The 18,028-nt window shown below is 42.6% G+C and overlaps 1 protein-coding gene across 2 annotated transcripts in view; it reads right to left on the minus strand.

Annotated features, from left to right (window-relative positions):
* Window positions 1–5,196: 5,196 nt before the first annotated feature.
* LDLRAD3 (low density lipoprotein receptor class A domain containing 3) overlaps window positions 5,197–18,028 on the minus strand; it is a 92,599-nt gene continuing 79,767 nt past the window's right edge. For both annotated transcript variants that reach the window (XM_075188346.1, XM_075188347.1), the window contains exons 5-6: window positions 10,384–10,726; window positions 5,197–8,830 (exon numbers count right to left, since the gene is read on the minus strand). In XM_075188346.1, coding sequence (XP_075044447.1) covers window positions 8,593–8,830; window positions 10,384–10,726 — 581 coding nt within the window. In that variant the 3' untranslated portion in view covers window positions 5,197–8,592. The remainder of the gene's footprint in view (window positions 8,831–10,383; window positions 10,727–18,028) is intronic.

Consider the following 18,028-nt stretch of genomic DNA (forward strand, 5'->3'; position numbering starts at 1 on the left):
CTACGGAATATGTTGGCGCTATATAAATAAATGATGATGACTACCACCGGTATAAGTACTGCAGGTTGTCAGCATCATGCGTAATAGCCCATGATAAGGACTTGATAGCCATAAGATTAGAGGGGAAGGTGGACAATTCGAATACGGAACCAGACATTTCTATTCTAGTGAATGGTTCTTCGTTCAATGTAAGACTGCAGCGCAGAAAGGTCCCCAGAGTCCTAATTTAACAAGGATAAGTTTCATGCATAATCAGTTTAAATCACTTTCTCTGCATCTAACGAGACCAGGAGGGCTGGCGTTTTAAAAGCGTCCACATGTGACAATGCAGTTATATTACACAATCTACGTGTTTAATCTGGAGGTTAGTAATGAAGCAAACAACAAGAGTACTCTAGGACTATATCTGCCAAACTTCGGGATGTAATAATTGTGGTCTCAAGCATCTCTTCAGGAAAGAGGAGCGGAGCCCCAGAGACATTATTGAATGGAGAGAGAAGACGCTTTATTTAATCATTCTGTAATATAAACTGTAAAACAATAAAAAAATATTTTCAGATTGCTTATTACTTGATTGATTTCCTCTTTTGTCCAAGTTGAATTAAGATTTTCTTAGTTTTCGTGATCGATAAATAGTAAAGTTCGTCGGCTTTATTATATCTATTGTAAATTTCTTTCTTCTTAAAAATGGAAGCTACAAAGTCATATTTTGAATGGAGGAACCCAACGCTTCTTTATAAAGGATTTCAAAACTTTGGACCTGGCTTTCACTGGATTAAGTTTATAACATTTTCCAATTTGTGGATGAGCCCAGAAGGGTTGAAATGCGCAGACTAATATTGGAAGGTATTGGCGAGATCTTACACTTGATGAATTCAGATTTCCAGGGATATTTGTACAAGTATGATACTGATATTGGATAGTTTATGTAACTAATGTATTCTAAATGGCAAATAGAGATTATATATACTTACCAAGCACCATAGTGGATTCCAATTTTGTGTACATCAGTTTATATCCATTTAAAATGATTCTTTTATTTTTAATTATGTTGCTAATTTAATTAAGTGTCCACGAAGCACCACTGTGCGACCACTCCACGTTGAAGTAAAATTAAGTCCACTTGTGGTAATTATCTGCTAAAATAAGTTCTATTCTCAAATTCAAGTTCTTGGCACTGAAAAAGAAAGTGTACAATGTAAGTGTAGCTTTTTTCCCATAGATGTTGTGTTCTCTAAATGTCATGTAGGGCAAATTCATTGAGAAGTTTCGAAAACAATAAGGCAGCTGAGTGATTTGTCGCTGTGATTTTTGTCTGACTTGCCATTAAGTTGGTTAAAGCAACAATCCCATGAAAAAATAAGTTGTGTTTATTACCATAAAGCGATGTGGGCGGCTATAAAAGGAATCTTGGTATTTACATTTTCCCCCCCCCCTTGGTTTGGTTCTTCTATTAATGATTTATAATTCTGCAAAATGTCATCTAGTTAGAACATAGCGTACACCGATCAGCCACAACATTAAAACCACCTGCCTAATATTGTGTAGGTCCCCCTCATGCCGCCAGAACAGCTCTGACCCGTCGTGGCATGGACGCCATCAGACCTTTGTATTGTTTAAAGAGCTGGAGACTGATATGATTGTTCTGTGTCTGCTTATCAGCAGTTTCACAGGAAATCCCATCTGTATATAAAGGAGTGCTAGCTCAGTGGTCTAGCGATGGGTGCAAAGACTCTCTTGCAAGCTTCACTTGTCCGCGATAAATCTTAGTAGATTTGCAAAAATGATATCTCTGGGGACCATCAGCCCCTAAGTGACGTGGTTTGGGGAGTCTGTGGATTCTGTTGATAATCAAATCTAGAAGCTTAGGGTAGGAGGGTTTTAAATAGTTGTAAATAGTTCAACAATGTACTGGGACGGCTGTGATTGAGTTCATGCTCCTCGATTTCATCTCTCCTCCAAATCCACAATCTTATTTTTAATCGGTTCATTGAAAGTTTTAAGAGCAGAATGATGCAGATACACTTATTATTGGTCATAGATATCATCATTCCTCCTGTGGTCTATGTGAGGAGAGCAGTGACTGCCAGCCCGCATACCTCTTTGTGAAGTCACTGCTTGTGGAAGAGGCGTCCGACGGCCGGAGATGTTGGTGGGGAGGTGAGGACTTTGATAGACGCAGGACTGGAGACTGTGCTTGAGTGTCCAGGCTCTTACGTGGTGTTTTAGGATAAGCGTTTACATTTTTAGCTTATTAATATGTGCATATTTTAATTCCACAGCACCTGCTTTGTAATTATCCACAGTAAAATATGCATAAACAAATATGATCTAAAGCTCGCCCCCACACTCGCTCATCAATGCGTTTCCCCTCCATTAGGTTCATGATGGCCGTAAGCATCCGTTCTGCTAGTCAGAATTGTGCTTCCCACAACCCACACACCAGAAACCTTGATCTATGTGCTACAGTCTAGATACAGTTGACTTGTAATAAAAATAAATATTATTTTTGGAGTAAGTTACAGAGCAGGCTTTGGCCACCTTTGTGTGGAACTACAAATCCCAGCATACCCTGCCAGCCAAAGGCTGAAGACCCAGGTTCTGAGTGCCACACACCTATAATCGCCCTCTATGCTTGGCGTTACCAACCTACCACTAATATGTTACAGATCACCAACTACTTTATACGATGGTAAAACCATCATCAATAGGACGCAGTCTTCTAACGCAAACTACATTATTTACTGATCTGTGGTTTGTAAACCGGTCAGGCAAAAATCATTTAACTCTTTGCGATGTGTCGAATGTTGCCTAACACGTAACTTTAATTTACAATTTTACTTGGAGTATCTTTGTGCGCCCCGTAGGACTAGCACCAGTTAAAATGTTGGCAAAATGGACCATAGAGCCTGTGTGTGTTATGGAATTTAGACTGTAAGCTCCAATGGTTCAGGGACTGATGTGATCTTCTCTGTATAGAGCTGTAAAATACGGGCGCTATATAAATAAATCATCATAATTCTGAGCTCTCCCGTAGATCTACATTATTATCACTGTTCATGCGCTTATGTAGGACAAGCGATACAAACTGCACTTTAAAATTCATAAAGAACAAAGACATGTTAATTCGTCATAGGTAAGATTAGAGGACCCTGCCCAGAGGCTCGCACACTGACACAAAGGAACGGGGCGAGCGCACGTCCTCTCCTCTGAATCTCAATTTACTATTTCAAGGGAACCAATTATATAATGAGAGCAAGTTGTAACTGCCCGTCTCTGCACAATGAGAGGACGTGAAGCAGGAGCTGTCCATTCTAGTGGGGACATTAGTTTGTCACCCATTGGCTAATAATGATATTACATACTTCAATGCCTTCCATTGTTATGCTGCTGGTCTCTCATATTGCAGCCAGAATACCGTGATACCTTCATTCTAGGAAAATAATGACAGCCAAAATAAAGCTGTCAAATTCACTGTGTTCACGTGAAACATCGTATCTAGAATTGTGTCAATCTTAGATCCACCAAAAGACCCTTATATAACACCACGCTTATCCCCAACTATGGTCTTTGTGTGATAATTTTGTACTACAGACATGGCCAAAAGTTTTGTGAATGACACAAGTATTGGTTTTCACAAAATTTGCTGCTTCAGTGTTTTTAGACCTTTCTGTCAGATGTTGCTATGGTATAGTGAAGTAAAATTACAAGCATTCCAGCAGTGTCAAAGGCTTTTATGGACAATTACATTATGTTTATGCAAAGAGTCAATATTTCCAGTGTTGACTCTTCTTGTTGAAAACCACTGCAATTCGCCCTGGCATGCTGTCAATCAACTTCTGGGACACATACTGACTGATGCCCATTCCTGAGCAAACTCTGCACTGGTGGTGCCCCGATCCTGCATCTGAATCAACTAGGAGACCGTCCTGGCGCTTGCTAAATGTTCTTGGGCGCCCTGAAGTCTTCTTCACAACTATTGAACCTCTATCCTTGAAGTTCTTGATGATCCGATAAATGGTTGATTTATGTGCAATCTTACTAGCAGCAATATCCTTGCCTGTGAAGCCCTTTTTGTGCAAAGCAATGATGACTGAATGTTTTTCCTTGCAGGTAACCATGGTTAACAGGGAATGAACAATGATGTCATGCACCACCCTCCTTTTAAAGCTTCCAGTCTGTTATTCTAACTCAATCAGCATGACAGAGTGATCTCCAGCCTTGTCCTTGTCAACACTCTCATCTGTGTTAACTAGAGAATCACTGACCTGATGTCAGCTGGTCCTTTTGTGGCAGGGCTGAAATGCAGTGGAAAAGTTTATTGTCATGGCAAAGAGGGACTTTGAAATTAATTGTAATTCATCTGATCACTCTTCATGAGATTCTGGAGTATATGCAAATTGCCATCATAAAAACTGAGGCAGCAGACTTTGTGAAAAATAATAATTGTGTCCTTCTCAAACCTCTGGCCATGACTGTATAACCATATTAGTTTTAAAATGTGATTACACAATATACAAAAATAAACTGTGCCCAATTTATTAGAAAAATCTGAAACCACTGGCTAGAGCAGAGAGGGGAATAAGACCCTTTTACATCATAACTCTGTCGCAGATCACAGGGAACAGTTTTCACGCTGGTGGATGGGAGATTTAGTGGCCTGCAATCAGTGGTGGAAATACCATTGGTGCACCAGGTGGGGTGCACCGGGGCCCATGGAGATAATGGGGCCTGCTGCATGGGGAACTAGAGAGCTGTGGGCCCCAGAACCCTCCTCCCCACTTCCCTTTACAGGAGCACACAGCTCACTAGTTCAGTCTCTGGCTATAACCTGTAGACAATTATAGGATTCAAATATTAACAGCAGCACAGATTGTTTCAGCTAAACCATCTCTGTGGGCCAATGTGTAGGTAAGTTAGAAGTGGGAGGGGCTAGGCCAATATGTAGCCAATCAAAATGTCTAAATGTTAACAGCAGCACAGAGTAGTAAGCAAGCAATTCAGCTTCATTTCAGTAGCAGGTAGGTCACTGGCTTGTTTGCAGTCCTTTGTTTAGTCCTTGCCGGCCACGAAGGGGAGAGATGTTCCATATTCCTTGTAAGATCGACCCCTTCTTTTTTTTTGTTTATAAGCGTAGTTTCTTAAGTAGGGAGAACATATAGTTTGATTTTTTTCACATTTAGAATACTTAATGCATTTTATTATAATTAGCTTTATTCATAGGACGCCACAAAGTTCTGCAGCGTAGTACAGACAAGGCAGACCGTTCACATCAGCAAACATAAGTTCACAAAAGTTTTGTTTCTGAAAATTGACTTTCTCCAGACATAGGACCATATCCTCTATAAGTTAAAATGTCTTATCATTGATTCTAAAATGCATAAGAGCTATTTGGACAGTGCGCTGCGTTTGTTCAGACGGGACTAGCTAAGCGCTTACGCGTGGGGGGGGGGGTCTAAACTCGAGGTCTGCGCAGAGCTCAGGACAAGCGTTCGGATCACACTGAGGCCTATTAGTATGGTTGGCAGATTAATGCATACCCAGGCAGATGGTAAAATAACATAATAGGCTACATCAATACTTTATTTTATAATTGGAAAAAATTTATTTAATAGCCATTATAAGAGACCCTTTTGTTTAATCAAAATCATAAGAAAACATATTTTATGCAGCTAGGGTTGGAAATTCCAATATCTTCCCTCACTAAAGTCCCAACCCCTATCCACACTGTAAGCAGACATTTTGTGGGTGAACCAATGATCAGCCAGCAGCTGTATACTAGGACCTATGACATCATTGCATGATGGGTCCTGTGCCTTGGTGATGTCACTGGTTCCTAGTGAATCGATAGGTTGCATTCTCATGGTTCAGTCCGCAAAATGGCTGCTTCCACTGTGTGCAGGGGAGAGGGGCCACTATAATTTTATGAGAGAGTAAATATGTACTTAGTGGGGGGGGATCATTTTCAGATATATACAGATAGAGTCGGTACTCTGTGAGAAGGCAGAACGGGCAGCTGTCTTGGGCAGAAGTAGACATGGGGCACAAAAGTGCACCTTTGCAGACTTACACTTACATGATGCAGCTAAGGCATAAATGCTAATATCCGGCTTCCTTGCCTTGGTTGCAGAATACATTTTCCTGACATAGTAGGGTGTATACCTTGAATTTATAGTGCTACTTCAGTAAACAAGTGCTACATTTTCATTAACTACTCTGCAGCAGGTTTTTGTGAACCTGTATTCTTACACGTGTGTCCGCAATACTATCAAACAGATCTCATACAACCTGAGTAGTTAATTTAAGCATAATTCTAATGCTGTCGTGGAAAGAAGGTAGATTAATGGCGATGATCTCGTTTCAATGTATCAAGGCACTTTGCAAAAGAATATATAGTGTTGGTTAATGAGCAGAACAGTAACATTTAGAGGGAATGGATCAGGGCTAGGCAAGCTGCGGCTGTGCAGATGTCGAGGAACTACAAGTCCCAGCATGCCCTACCAGCCAGACTTGAAAGTTCCACAACAACTCAAGAGTCCCAGGTTGCTTCCCTTCTGTCATAGATACATATGAGAAACGGAACAGTTGGGATACAATGTTCAATCCTTTTCTGCCTCTTGTACCTAAGAAACGCCATATTATCAAGCGTACAATAGTATTCAGCAGGAGTATTCGATGCACAATAAAATCAGATATACGGTAATGCTGCGATGAATCCCAGGATCATACATGTAGTAATACAACACTGCTCAGGCGTCAGAGCTCCACGCAGTGTTCCTCCCCAACGTCTATATTCTGGAAGACCTCTGTTGTCCCTAGTATGCTCAGACGAAGGATGTCTCATTGATCTGGTCTGCGGTCTTCATTCTGCAGCCATTCATTAAATAAAAACACACATCTATTTTCTACGGTGTTGATAGAATAAAAACGACTTAGTCGCAAGTTGCGGATCAGCTATAGAACAGTGCCAGAATGCACTAATATCACCAGCACAGGTTGGTCTGAGTTACTTGTTACCAGTGAGACTAACTGCGCACTGCTGGACAGCCCTAATAAACATTGCACAGAGAGACACGCTGCCATAGTTTTGATGAGCACCTGTCGTCAGCACACAGCTGGGTGGCCATTTTGTGGACTTAACCAATAGTCAGGAGAATACAGCCCAGGCAAATCACTAGGAACCAATGATAATGTGTCACTGGTTCCTGTTGGGACTATTTTTTCAGCACACAAAATGGCTGCCTCCACAATGTGCTTCATGAAGTACCCCCGTGATGGTTCCTGGTCAATTGCTAGGCTGTTTTCTCGTATTTTTTGTTTCAGATCACAAAATGGCTGCCTCCCCCTATGTGCAGATGACAGGTGTACTTTAAGCAAGGGCGGGGTTAGAAAAGGCACAGAGCGCAAGTACAGACGTGAAAGCGTTCAAAGCTTTGTTCGGCTGTGGGAAGATACGGATATGAGGCTGGTGTGTAGAACCGATGTTACAATGTAAAGTGTCCATAGATTGTCTGGCAAAAAGGAAGATCTTTAGTATATAGCTTTTCAATGTAGCCATCAAATACAGAAATGTGTAATCATTCATTAGGTCTGAAGGTTGTTTTTTTCATAGCTGTAGTGGAGCCCCAGAGGATCATGGGAACACGGAACGATGCTTTAGTGAAGTCAGGCCGTATTTCAGGCTAGGCGTCTTCTATTGTTCTCCACGCTGTGACATTACTATTCATCTTATTTATGTTTTTTCATTTTTATTTTTTTTTGCCATTTTTACTTTGTTCTAGCATTCTGTATGTACAATAATGTTTTACTACTTAAGTCTCTCTAGAAATAATTTACTGTCTAAAGCTTCAAAAGGAAAAGAAATACCCAGTTCGGTGTCCAGTTTATCACACTGAAGAGGCGAAATGCGTTGTCAGCACTGCAGCTGCAATCAGACAATTTTCTGTGATTTTAAAGTGCTCCCATGGCCTACATACAACGGAGGCAGGCATAATGCTCCTCGTGCCGCTGTGATATCACTAGCTCCTAGCGGGCTGAGAGCTGGGCCTCGATGACGTGTTTTGTGTCATTATGACTACGCTCTCCACTGCGCGGAGGAGGGCAGGGTCGTGATGACCATTTCATCGCAAAGCATCACTTGCCCTTTGGACCTCCTCTCTGTTATCGCCTGGTGGGAAAGCACAAAAAATTAAGCAAGTATGGAATCCTCATGAACACTGGTAGAACTCACAAAATGGCCACCTCTACCATGAGAAGGGGATAGGTACACGTTAAAAACGAGTCTCCACCTCAAGAGTTAATTTTTTTTCAAAAATCAAAACCAAGGAGTCTCCCAAAGCATAAAGCAATTCTTCTGTCCCAAACACATGATGCGCTACGGTCTGGTTTAAGTGCCTTATTGCTTCAAGAAAATAAAGTGGTAGCAAAACAAAGGTTATTAAACAATACAAATAGAAAGTAGGAGAAAAAAAGAAAAAAACCTTCTAAAAAATATATCTCTGAAATCTATAAAAAATATAAGGAACATTTTGCTGGTAACAAATGCCGCAGACCAACCCATGAAACATTATCTTAGTCTCTGCCCAGACGGCGTTAGACCTCCAGCACTGTGTTTAGCGGAGAGTCGCTGGGCGCTGAGACGGTCTCCTGTGGATCTGTGGGGCTGGCGGAATCCCAAGTGCTACTGGGCGTGGTCAGGCTGTTGTCCGTAGTACCTGCGCTTGTGGCGCTCCCCGTCCGAGAGCGGTACGGTGGCAGTTCTGTCATGCTGGAGGTTTCCATGTCAGAATGGTACGGAGGAGGAGGCAGGGAGAACCAAGGCGGACGGGAGCTGTAAGAGGAGGACAATGTTATAATTTAATAGAATAGAAGACAGAGAGAGGGGGGGGGGGGGTATATGTCTTGCTGACTGTGTTTTAGGATGAATTGAGACATGTACAGAGATCTGAGGTCTACATTCTGATATCTGTGGATTAGAATGACATAAACAGAACATTTCCTGTTACTTGTATATATGCAGTGGTTGAAAATGGTCAGTATGATTGTCGCAATCAAATTTGTCTCCACTACAAACGCCACCATGGGTGAGCTATTTACAAAAGGCTCAGTGCATTTTGGTCTCCAGGAAAATGGCCGCTGCTTGTATAACTCAGTCAGTAATAGAGACACACTGTGAGATTAAAATTACGTCACCTGAAACTGATATTCTGGCAAAACTTTATTTCTGTACTTCCCATCTACAGACTGAATTAACCAGGTTTTTTTCTCAGCATCTATCTCAGGTCACAGACAGATACTTCAGGGATAGAGACACATTTCTGCAGACTGCATGTTATTCTCAGTCTCTGTTCTATGTGTGTGTCTGAATGTGTATCTGTCTATTTGTCTCAATGTATGTGTGTGTGTGTGTGTGTGACATGGGAGAGGTGGGGGACACAGGTGGAATAGCAATTAATATGTCTTTGTATTTTACTAGTGTTAAAGCGCATCTGGAATTAAGGCTAAAGCCTCCCTCGTCCCCTCCTATGTTACGGTCACTTCTGTATGACACTCCAATAACTTACATTTTTCCTAGGATGTTTGTATAAATCAGTCCTGTCCTACATGTGCATCATTGAAAAAGATCTCCGGAGGGATCTAAACGTTGGATTAAAAGGTTTTATTTTCACTATAAATTGCTGAGTATCTGTCTACCCCGTTTTCTATATTACTGTACTGCTGGTTCATATAATGCACCCCAACTACTGAATGAACCAGCACTGAGCCACAATCTATCTTATATGTATTAGCGGTTCAGAGCTCTGTGCATTAGGATGAGATAAGAGTTCAGTGTCTCATGGATTTGATGTCTATTTACTAGGAAGGGGTAAGAGGTTTGTATATTAAGAGGGGATGAGAAGGTTAGAAACAAAGGCATAACTAGATATTTGTGGGCCCATAACAAAATTTTGTAAGTGCAGCACGGTGGCTTAGTGGTTAGCACTTCTGCCTCACATCACTGGGGTCATGAGTTTGATTCCCGACCATGGCCTTATCTGTGAGGAGTTTGTATGTTCTCCCCGTGTTTGCGGGGGTCCTCCGGGTGCTGCGGTTTCCTCCCACACTCCAAAAACATACTGGTAGGTTAATTGGCTGCTATTAAATTGCCTTTAGTCTCTCTCAATCTGGGTGTGTGTATGTTAGGGGATTTAGACTGTAAGCTCTAATGGGGCAGGGACTGATGTGACTGAGTTCTCTATACAGCGCTGCGAAATTAGTGGTGCTATATAAATAAATAGATGATGATGAAGAAGGGTCACTATGGTTTTGGTTGATGGGGGAATAGTTCCGCAGAAGTCAGAGCTCACCAGTATACCCACAGATTACTACGAGAGAGAGACTCACTTGTCCAGCACTGCCTCATTATAGGATGGAGGCGACTCAATGTTCATAGGCGGCTGATATCCCTCACTAGACATGTACTGGACTCCGTTGTTGACATTGTAGGTGACCCTGCAGTTGTGTGGGTGATCCAGGACCACCAGTCTGGACAGGAGCAGCGGGTGTTGCAGCCGATGTACCGGGAGGCTCATCAGGTTGGTGCGTTTCCTCTGGTGGTGCAGGACAAGGGCGAGCAGTGCCACCACCAACACAAAGATCACAGAGCTCCCGATGATGGTGTATGTAATACTCGGGTAATAGAGGAGCTGGTTCTCGGAAGACACATACTTCTGCTCGTTGCTGCTCTCTGTGGAGGAAAGAGGAAATGAGGCTCAAAAAATGGGAGTAACTTAACATCACACTGGTCACACCACAGCAAGCCCGATAGAGTACACTAGAGTAAGGGGCTTACGGAGTCTAAGTGTACTCTACAAAGACTACTGTAAAAACTTCTGTTCACCTTACAGTGTACTTTGCAACCTTAGGATTAGGAACAGTTCTGAAGAACTACACACAACTCTATAGAACAGGTGAAGCAAACTATGGCCTAGCTGTAATTTTAGTAACGTTTTATTTAATGAACGCTGTGGTACTTCTACTATCCAACCAGAAGGAAGTCTACGATAATCATCTCAACCTTGTTCTGTAACTGTCACACTTTAACTGAGCTCTCACTTCCCGCTAATACACAGACATCAACAGTGAAACACAGCTTCATATTCATGCTTCCTAAGCTATGAAAAATCATTGAACACAAAACCAGGGAAGCCGCTCACGAAGGCTGGTGACCCACTAGTATTAGGAAAATGGCTGTGATACTACATGTCAAACGCAATCATGTTCGGCTTTCACCGGTACCCAGGGCTTGGGCGTTGGCTCAACGAAGGACACACCCATTGACCCATATACATTTACTTGTAACGCACGCAAGGAAATAGCGCAGGTAAAAAAGACTAATAAAAGTTTTATTTTGTTTGACACCAGTGGATAAGAAGCCTAAAGCCGATTTGTGCTACTTTTGCTACAAAGTGACAGACCTATTTTATTTGTCCAAGTTTTGCTCTTTAAATAAAGTGCGACAGTTACTTAAAATGCTGCTCTGAGGTTTCCTCTACAGAGCGGGAGCCAACTGCTTGCTGACATTGTGCCGTCTTTCTCAAAGTCTGATTTGTCGTCCCAAATTTGAAGAGCACTAAAACATAAATTAAATGAAGACGTACATGTCACGGCACGGCGGATAAAACGTTACATGGGTGACTGCTCCCACAGTCTTATATATTGTGCAATGAAATATACGCTTAGAAGAACCGGTTACATTTGCACCGAACATTCTGAGCGGAACTGAAGAAAATCAGCAACCAGAAGGTTTTAGTTCACAGGATATAGAGATATTAGCATCTAGCAACTGGTTATAAATAGTGTTTATTTTCCATTAAATGATCAGCACAACACCAGTGTTTACTAGGAGCACATGATATTTCCCGTCTATGGCAATGTGTCGCGTCTTTGATTTCAAGGGCCGGTTCCAAACTCTAAGGATTTGCCCCTATAATTTATCCCACTCTGCATGTTGGGTGCAACTTCCAGCATCTCTTCTTGTTACCGGGTTTAGTATGTTAATTTTATTGGAGTATTTAAAATGCAAAAGTGTTAAATTGTAATAAAAATGCAGCAACCGTGTAATTAAATGGATGGACATGCACCGAGGTTCATCTAGATAGGACTGCAAAAATGCACCTGCCCATCTGCAGAGGCTGTTCCCGAGGATATTTTAACATATTGGCAGCTATTGAATATTTAACTATGTAAAACAACAGTTAAAGGGATCTGGGCTGATTTTTGCAAGAAGAAATGTGTGCATGCAGCTTTTATTCATCTATAAGTGTTCATAACTTTTATAAATAGAGGGTTAGCCGTGTGTTACTGGAATTTAACTCATTGTGGTAGGTAGTCTGGCAGGAGTGCAATCAGCGGAAGAACTCCTGGGGCCCATGGAGTTAATGGGGCCGCTGCATGGCAGATGCAGAGGGTCGGGGGCCCCGGTTTCCTCCTTCTCACCAACCTGCACTGGGGCCCACAGCTCGCTAGCAAAAGTTGAAGTTGATGTAGCTTTTGCAGTGGCTAGCTTCTTATACCTTGATGTGAAGCTAGACGCACTCTCTTAGTTTGTAGAGGCATCTCCCAAGATGCTGTATTTCCACAACTGGTGTTTTAATGAATCATCATCATCACCATTTATTTATATAGCACCACTGATTCTGCAGCGCTGTACAGAGGTACTCGCATCAGTCCCTGCCCCAGTGGAGCTTACAGTCTAAATTCCCTAACATACACACACACACACAGAAATTAAGATAGACTAAAGTCAATTTTTGATAGCAGCCAATTAACCTACTAGTATGTTTTTAGAGTGTGGGAGGAAACTGGAGCACCCAGAGGAAACCCACGCAAACACGAGGAGAACATACAAACTCCACACAGATAAGGCCATGGTTGGGAATTGAACTCATGACCCCAGTGCTGTGAGGTATAAGTGCTAACCACTAAGCCACCGTGCTGCCCACAATGAATGGATTCTCTTCTCTGTCTTGACAAAAAAAAAATGCTACCTCACTGTATTCAAGCATCATTAATAATATCATTCAGGCATTGTATTCTCAGTGGTGACATCCCAACAGATTTGTGGTAATAATAAAATAAAATCTTCTTTCTCAACTGCATGAGTATAAAGACGTCACAGACTGCGTGATCTGTAATATGTTTACAAATTTATAAAACCACTTCCTAGAGATGCTGTAATGGATTGTAGTGACATGTGGCCGACTGCCCAGCACTTATTTTTTTCTGGTTTATAATAAAACAGTAAAAAATAAATACAGGTTTCTTATTTTATATTAAGCCCTAGAAACAGCTCAAAGTAGGGATGTATGCCACAGGATGTATGTGCTTTTCGTTTTTGACTATTTTAGAGCTTTTTGACAGAGATTTGAACGCAAAGTGATTGCTCATCGTCGAACATAAGTCCATTTGCATGACGTACCTTGCGCAAAATAGCTCTGCAATGCGCCAGAACGAGACATACGCCAATGAACACAAGTCAAGTCTGAATAATACTTAGAAGGGCGGAGCACGAGCGGAAAGCGGCGGACGCAGGTAGGCATTGCACAGTAAGGGCGTGCTAACACAGTAAGGGCGTGCTAACGCAGAAGCGGCTGATTCAAGCTCAGGATATTTTTAAGTGCTTGTTTATTAGCCGTATCAATTGCACCAGTTACAGGGCAGGTGTAAGTATTGTCTGATAGTGATGACTACACATAAGTACGCCACTAGGCAGCACAGAACATGTGTTTGTAAGGAAGAGAAACCATATAAATGCATTATTCCTACAATATGTATGAAGAACATTCTGATTTATGTATTTCATGTAAAAAAAGTTTTTTGTTTTCCTTTTGAACACACATTTTCATTAATGATTATAGTATTAAGAGTTGTTAATTTATTTAATAGGGTATTTTTTTTTACCATGTGTTCCGATGGGACTTTATATGGGTGGGGTATGGGTGGGGTACGAATTTCCGGAGGTGGTAAAACCGTCGGGCAGTAGGACGAAAAGAAACGAAACTGACTTGGCCTAATAAATTATGACTGACCCTTACAGGTTGCCGTTCTTACTGGTGATCGTCATTTGTGAGCACACTATCGGGGACTTGTTCTGTCATTGTAAAGGTCAGTCATCATTTATTAGGATTCGGCCAAGTCAGTTTAGCTTTTTTTTTGTTCGTGGTAGTCATTGTCGGTGTTATCAGCACGGTTACAGTGACTACCACCGCTTTATATGCAGTCTGTTCCGTCTGTCTAGATGCGGCAAGTAACGTATAGCCAGAGTGTCTTAAGCTGGGTACACACTACAGAAATTTCAACCAACTTTTTATGCCGAGCGATTTTACATGCGATCGATGTTCCGATCGCCCGGTCCATGGACTGCATACGCACTAGCCTTGTTTAGGACGTTAAAGGGAAGAGCGGACGTCCCTTTAGCGACTTTTTACAGCCATGTTGCCGTGAGCAATGACTGTAATTTCATACTGTTGTGGATCGGTCGGAAACTTATACACACTACACAGCGGAAACGAGATTGGAATGAAAATATTAAACGGTACGACCAACCAAATGAGGTGACAATCGTCCATTTGGGCAGACTTTCCACCATCGTGTCACTGCACACACTGACCCGACTTTTGAACAAGCGGTTGTATGTCGGCTGATTTAGCCGATTATTGGATGAAAACTGTGTAGTGTGTACCCAGCTTTACACCTAGATTCAGATGGAAACATCTCGAGATCCGCTTGGAATACGGGCAAACGTGCCCGCAGGTTACGCGCAGTTTTTTTTTTCCGTAAAACAAGTTGCGTTCAGGATACGTCCGAATTGCTCACTCCGTAAAGGTGGGGACAATTTGGAAGGTTCTGTCTAAGCTAAACTATCATTGTACTAAAATGCCTGTAGGAGCCTTAATGCTGCTTAATTAACGGGCAGTTTGTCTTGTGTCCAGCAGGCTGAATGGGTACTATAAAAATGGTCAAGGGATTAAACATCCCAGCGATCTAATGTCCGAGATAAGTGCCCGCACTGCTTGCAATTCAGCAACGAGAGCAGAGAATGACTTTTCCAATCACAGCTTTGGAATGAGAATAACAACATCGGATCTGCCAAATCCTCGGAGTCTGGGAGGGATAATGCTTTCAGAGGAAAGTGTAAACACAGATATAATGAAGGTGAACAGGCAGTCTGCTCCTCCTTGCAGAAAGAACGACAAAGTCAGCCCGCGTAGCTCAGCAAGTACTTGGAACGGCATCTGACTCTGGTCCTCCTGGGGTTCTCCCGGCTGTAATAAAACCGCAGGAAAGAGAACACACACAATGGCAGAAGGTAATGATAAAAATCACTGCGCAAAAAAGAGATTTTATGGAAAACCTGCTGCTGCCAAAACTTCTCCAGTGGAGCTGGTCTCTCACATAGAACCGGGTTTAATCATTCTGCCTGGCAAGTCCCTCGTACAGCGAGATGTGAAAATATACTATGTAAACAGATGGAAAATATTACAGTAGGGCCAAACATGGGGTTTTCATAGAGGGGGGGGGGGGTTCCAGCTTTGCCTATTTTAACCAAAATATTCACATTTATATATAAATATACTACAAATACGGTACATAAAGCAAATATTAATTACATATACAGTCAACAAATCAAATTGACCAGTGAAAAGAAGTCAAGTGTCTAAGCAGTGGTAGAAATGGCAACATATTTTAATCAAACTTGCCTTCATTCCCTACCTGCCCGCCACATCTCCCCGGGGGAGGTAGGGAAAGAAGAGGTGGGTGTGTCTTGGTGAGGCCATCGCATCATCGAGTGGGCGGGGCAATGTGTACGATGACGCCAATGGCCTCAATACCTTCCTGCCCAATCAGTGCTCACTGAGGTTGGTGTGGCTTGATGATGCGATTTGTGTCATCGGATGCATGGACCCGCCCCTTCTTACAGGCAGACAAGATGCCTCGTGGGGGGATTGCATGCTCTCTTGGAGGGGTCAGGGGGGTCTCCCAAACATTCCAGAGGCTGCAACTGTGGGTTTAAATCAGTATGCCTGGTCTTGGGAAGGCACCAATAATTATTTCCTAGCCAATGTATAGGCTATATTATCAGGAATATGGGGACCACTCTTTAATGCTGCAGATAAGCCGATGAGTTGTAATGTTCTTTTAAACAAAAGGCAGCAAAACAATAATATCTGCGCAGGGGCAAACGCAGGATTTGTAAAGGGGGGTTTCCACACCACGCCGCCAGTGGGCGTGACCAGCATGCATGGGGGCGTGGCTATAATTTTAGACAGTGCTTGGCTGCTCTCCAACTCTTCCTATCCCTATAATATACATGGGCAATGCTGCGTGCACTACTGTTAGGTGCACACAGCTCTCCATTTTCATGCAGAGCCGTGTGAAGCAGGGGCAGGGTCCAGCCACCTCAATTATACAATGCTACAGGCTTGGAGGGGGTTTCCAAGCACTAAGAAACCCCCCTCAGTTTGCCTATGCTGCACATGCTCCTATTATCAAGAAGGAAATATTATTCCTTTTTTTAAAAATTCTCTGTACAACGCTGCATTGAATGATTGGCGCTATATAAATATGCAATAATAATAATCCGAATTAATGAGAGTAGAAGGCAAGTTCTCAGGCTATGGGCTGCATAAAGGTGTGTAGTAATATACAACCAGAATGGGATCATTTGTTTTGCTCGAAAATATTTTAATTCACTTGAAAAATCAGCATATGTCATTCCCACGTTCTGCCGTTTGCATATATTTACATACAGTATATGATTAGCAGCCGTGCAGGGTCATCAAACGCGTATTTTAATACTGAAAGAGTGACAAGTCCCCCCCCCTCCCTTCTGTGTGCCCCCCACCCCGACATTCTGCTGGTAGAATCTGCCAGGAAAGATGGGAGATACAACTTTTAGATTCAACTTTTTATTGTTACACTTATGAATTCCATCTGTTTATTCCCACCAGGGCTGTAAACAAGATTAATATACCCGGGTGGGAACATTAAAAGTTTCGGGTTTTTTCTGGCACATTTCACATGTCAAACTCAGCAAGGTGTCAGCGCGGAGAGGGGATAGGACGCCGTTCATCGTGTAATGTCGCTATGAAAAATGTAACGTTAAACTATTGAAAAACTACAGGAACATTAGACTGCAAAATAACTCCCAGGATAATCTGATGTCTGAGATACGCTTTGTATAAACTCATTGCTGTTTCCTAAGATAATATGTCAACACGATGCATTATTCATCGGGAGTCAATAAAGGTGATTTACTGATCACAGAACAGGTGGACGCGCAGTGCGTTTAGTTTACCAGAAACGCGCTCATCTGTTGGCCTTTTGCCCACTGTCGGTTTTTGGGAAGTCCCCCCGCGCAAACAAGTTGCTAAACCATTAGCGGGGCTACGGGTCCAGACCAGGGGCGTAGGAACGAAAATTTTCATGGGGGGGCAAAAGGCCAAGGACTACTATATTATTATTATTATTTTTATTATCATCATTTATTTGTTAGGCGCCACAAGGTATCCGCAGCGCCGCACACAGTACTAACAGTGGACTATACAGGGTGAAACCATACAGAACAATGAACAAAAAGTACCAATACTTCAGAAACTCCGGCCAGTCATATGCAGTAAAGACGGAGCGGAAGAACAGGTATGGAGACAGGAGGGGAGGGGGCCCTGCTCATACGAGCTTACATCCTAAGGGAGGGTAAACAGACCAGGCACAAGAGGAGCCAGTTGAGGCAAGAGGAGAGAAGGGAGGACGAGCTAAAGGGAGGAGATGGGGGTTAAGTAGATGGTTGGTAGGCTTTGAGGAAGAGGTGAGTTTTGAGTGCACGTTTGAAGGAGCACAGAGTAGGAGAGAGACGGATGGAACGAGGGAGGTCGTTCCAGAGAAGGGGGGCTGCACGGGAAAAGTCTTGGATTCTGGAGTGGGAAGAGGTGATAAGAGTGGAGGAGAGGCGGCGGTCGTTGGCCGAGCGCAGGGAGCGGGCAGGATT

Source organism: Mixophyes fleayi, chromosome 10 (assembly GCF_038048845.1).
Source record: "Mixophyes fleayi isolate aMixFle1 chromosome 10, aMixFle1.hap1, whole genome shotgun sequence".
Taxonomy (NCBI): Eukaryota; Metazoa; Chordata; class Amphibia; order Anura; family Limnodynastidae; genus Mixophyes; species Mixophyes fleayi.